This window comes from Vicia villosa, linkage group LG6 (assembly GCF_029867415.1).
Source record: "Vicia villosa cultivar HV-30 ecotype Madison, WI linkage group LG6, Vvil1.0, whole genome shotgun sequence".
In the NCBI taxonomy this organism is placed as follows: Eukaryota; Viridiplantae; Streptophyta; class Magnoliopsida; order Fabales; family Fabaceae; genus Vicia; species Vicia villosa.
Window position 1 is genome coordinate 77,250,528 of NC_081185.1, and position 1,881 is coordinate 77,252,408.

Genomic DNA, 1,881 nt, shown 5'->3' on the forward strand with positions numbered 1-1,881 from the left:
TGCATTAGAGTGAAAAAATAAAAGAAAAACTCAAAGGAAAATGAATGAATAATTCTCAAAAGTGCAACAAGACATTGAATTCTGTATAATATCAATAATACGTAGAGAAACAAAACCTATATGGTTGTGCGTACTTGTACTGTATAATCAAATCAAGAAGGATATCTATCTAATATATATTAATTTACAAAACATTTAAATGTTTTAAATAAACATAGACATCTAAGATCTAAATATGCGAATCATGCATATTTATGTTGAAGTAATGGCAACAATCATGCATGCATATACATACAATATACGTGAATTAATGAAAGAAGAATTTACTATTCAGAGGTTGACACCAAGCTTCCCACATATTCCTTGACAAGGAACCATCTTATTTTATTGGTAATTCTAGTTCTTTCGACACTGTTATCTCTCATATTATACAGAATTGCCTGCTCTTCTAAACTGCTACCCAATATCAATCGATCATCATTCTCCGATAGATACAATGGCACCATAAATAATTCCTTATCTCTAAAATTGTAGCCAATACTATCCAAAGAACTAATTTGAAGATCCAAATAATTAATTTGAAGAAACTGTGTCCAAGATTCTTGAACTCCAAAATCCATCATTTGCCATATAACAAAATGAGTTAGTCTAAAATCATAAGAAAAACAAAGACGATTCATCAACACACCAATAGTTGGGTCTACTCGAGGCATTTCAACAAAACCATGAGGAAGATGCATCTGCGTGTATGTCTCGGTTCCCAGATCAAGAGAAATAATAACATAATTCTCAAGAGATTTAACCTTGTATTCAAAAACACCCAACCAATTCGCAGTGCCACTCAAATAAACACCATCATAGTCATGGTGGAAGCGATAGACAGGGTGGAAGCGATAGACAAACTGAAGTGGAGCCGCAGGGAAATTTTGAATATTTCTCCAGACATTATCAACCAAACTAAAAACTTTTGTCTCGGTTATCCTATTGCGAGGTTGAAAATTTAGGGACACAACCTTATAAGTAGAGGTTAAATTATCATAACCAAATACGAACTTTAAAGATCTATATTGACTAACCCTATGATGGCGTCGATTAACCCTATCACTCGAAAAACATAAATGACCTAATGCTTTAGATATTGTTCTAGTGGATGGGTTCCAGAAACGAAATGTTATATCTTGATCGAAAATTGAAAAAATGAGCAAGCAGATCAATCCATTACATGAACCGACAACACGATGGTTGACACGGCTATTGGATTGGTTGAAACAAACATCGTCCATAAGGTAATGAGGTTCGTCAGTAAGGGTGATCAGAGGATTTTCGAGTAAATGGCATACTGGTAAGGGTACGACATTTTTGGTCTTGCTAGTGACAAGTGCAAGGTGAGGGTTTCGAGCAGATCGAAGAAGATGCATTCTGATGAAAATAGGATTGGTAAAGAGAGAATTAGAGAACTTACTCACGCATCTCATTCGCATAAAAGATTTCACAGGAAGGGAGGAAAGTACTTCAGTTACAAGCTCATTGGGGAGGAACACCGATTGTGAAGTGTTGGACGAATGTTGTGAGTGAGATGGATGGATATTCATTTTCACAGCTTGCATAACGGCAGTTGGAGGTGTTATGTGAATTTTGAAAGACCGAAAATAACAAAAACGAAGTTATCTATTAAACCAAATATTCAGTTCTCATATATATGAAATAAATTTTATTTTTTTAACAGAGTTACTTTTTTTTCTATTTATTTTTTCTATTTATTTTTATTATTATGGTCAAAGAAAAATAAATAATTGAGCTTTTTCATTTTTTGTACAATGTATCAAACCAAAGAATTTGACTAAGGGGGTAAGATCAAATAAATGAATATGGTAATATTAT

The 1,881-nt window shown here is 33.3% G+C and overlaps 1 protein-coding gene across 1 annotated transcript; it reads right to left on the reverse strand.

Moving 5' to 3' along the window:
- Positions 1–326: 326 nt before the first annotated feature.
- Positions 327–1,607, reverse strand: LOC131613919 (F-box/kelch-repeat protein At3g23880-like). The gene has a single exon (XM_058885556.1). It carries the CDS (start codon positions 1,605–1,607, stop codon positions 327–329), a length of 1,281 nt encoding a protein of 426 aa, XP_058741539.1.
- Between the last annotated feature and the right edge of the window lie 274 nt (positions 1,608–1,881).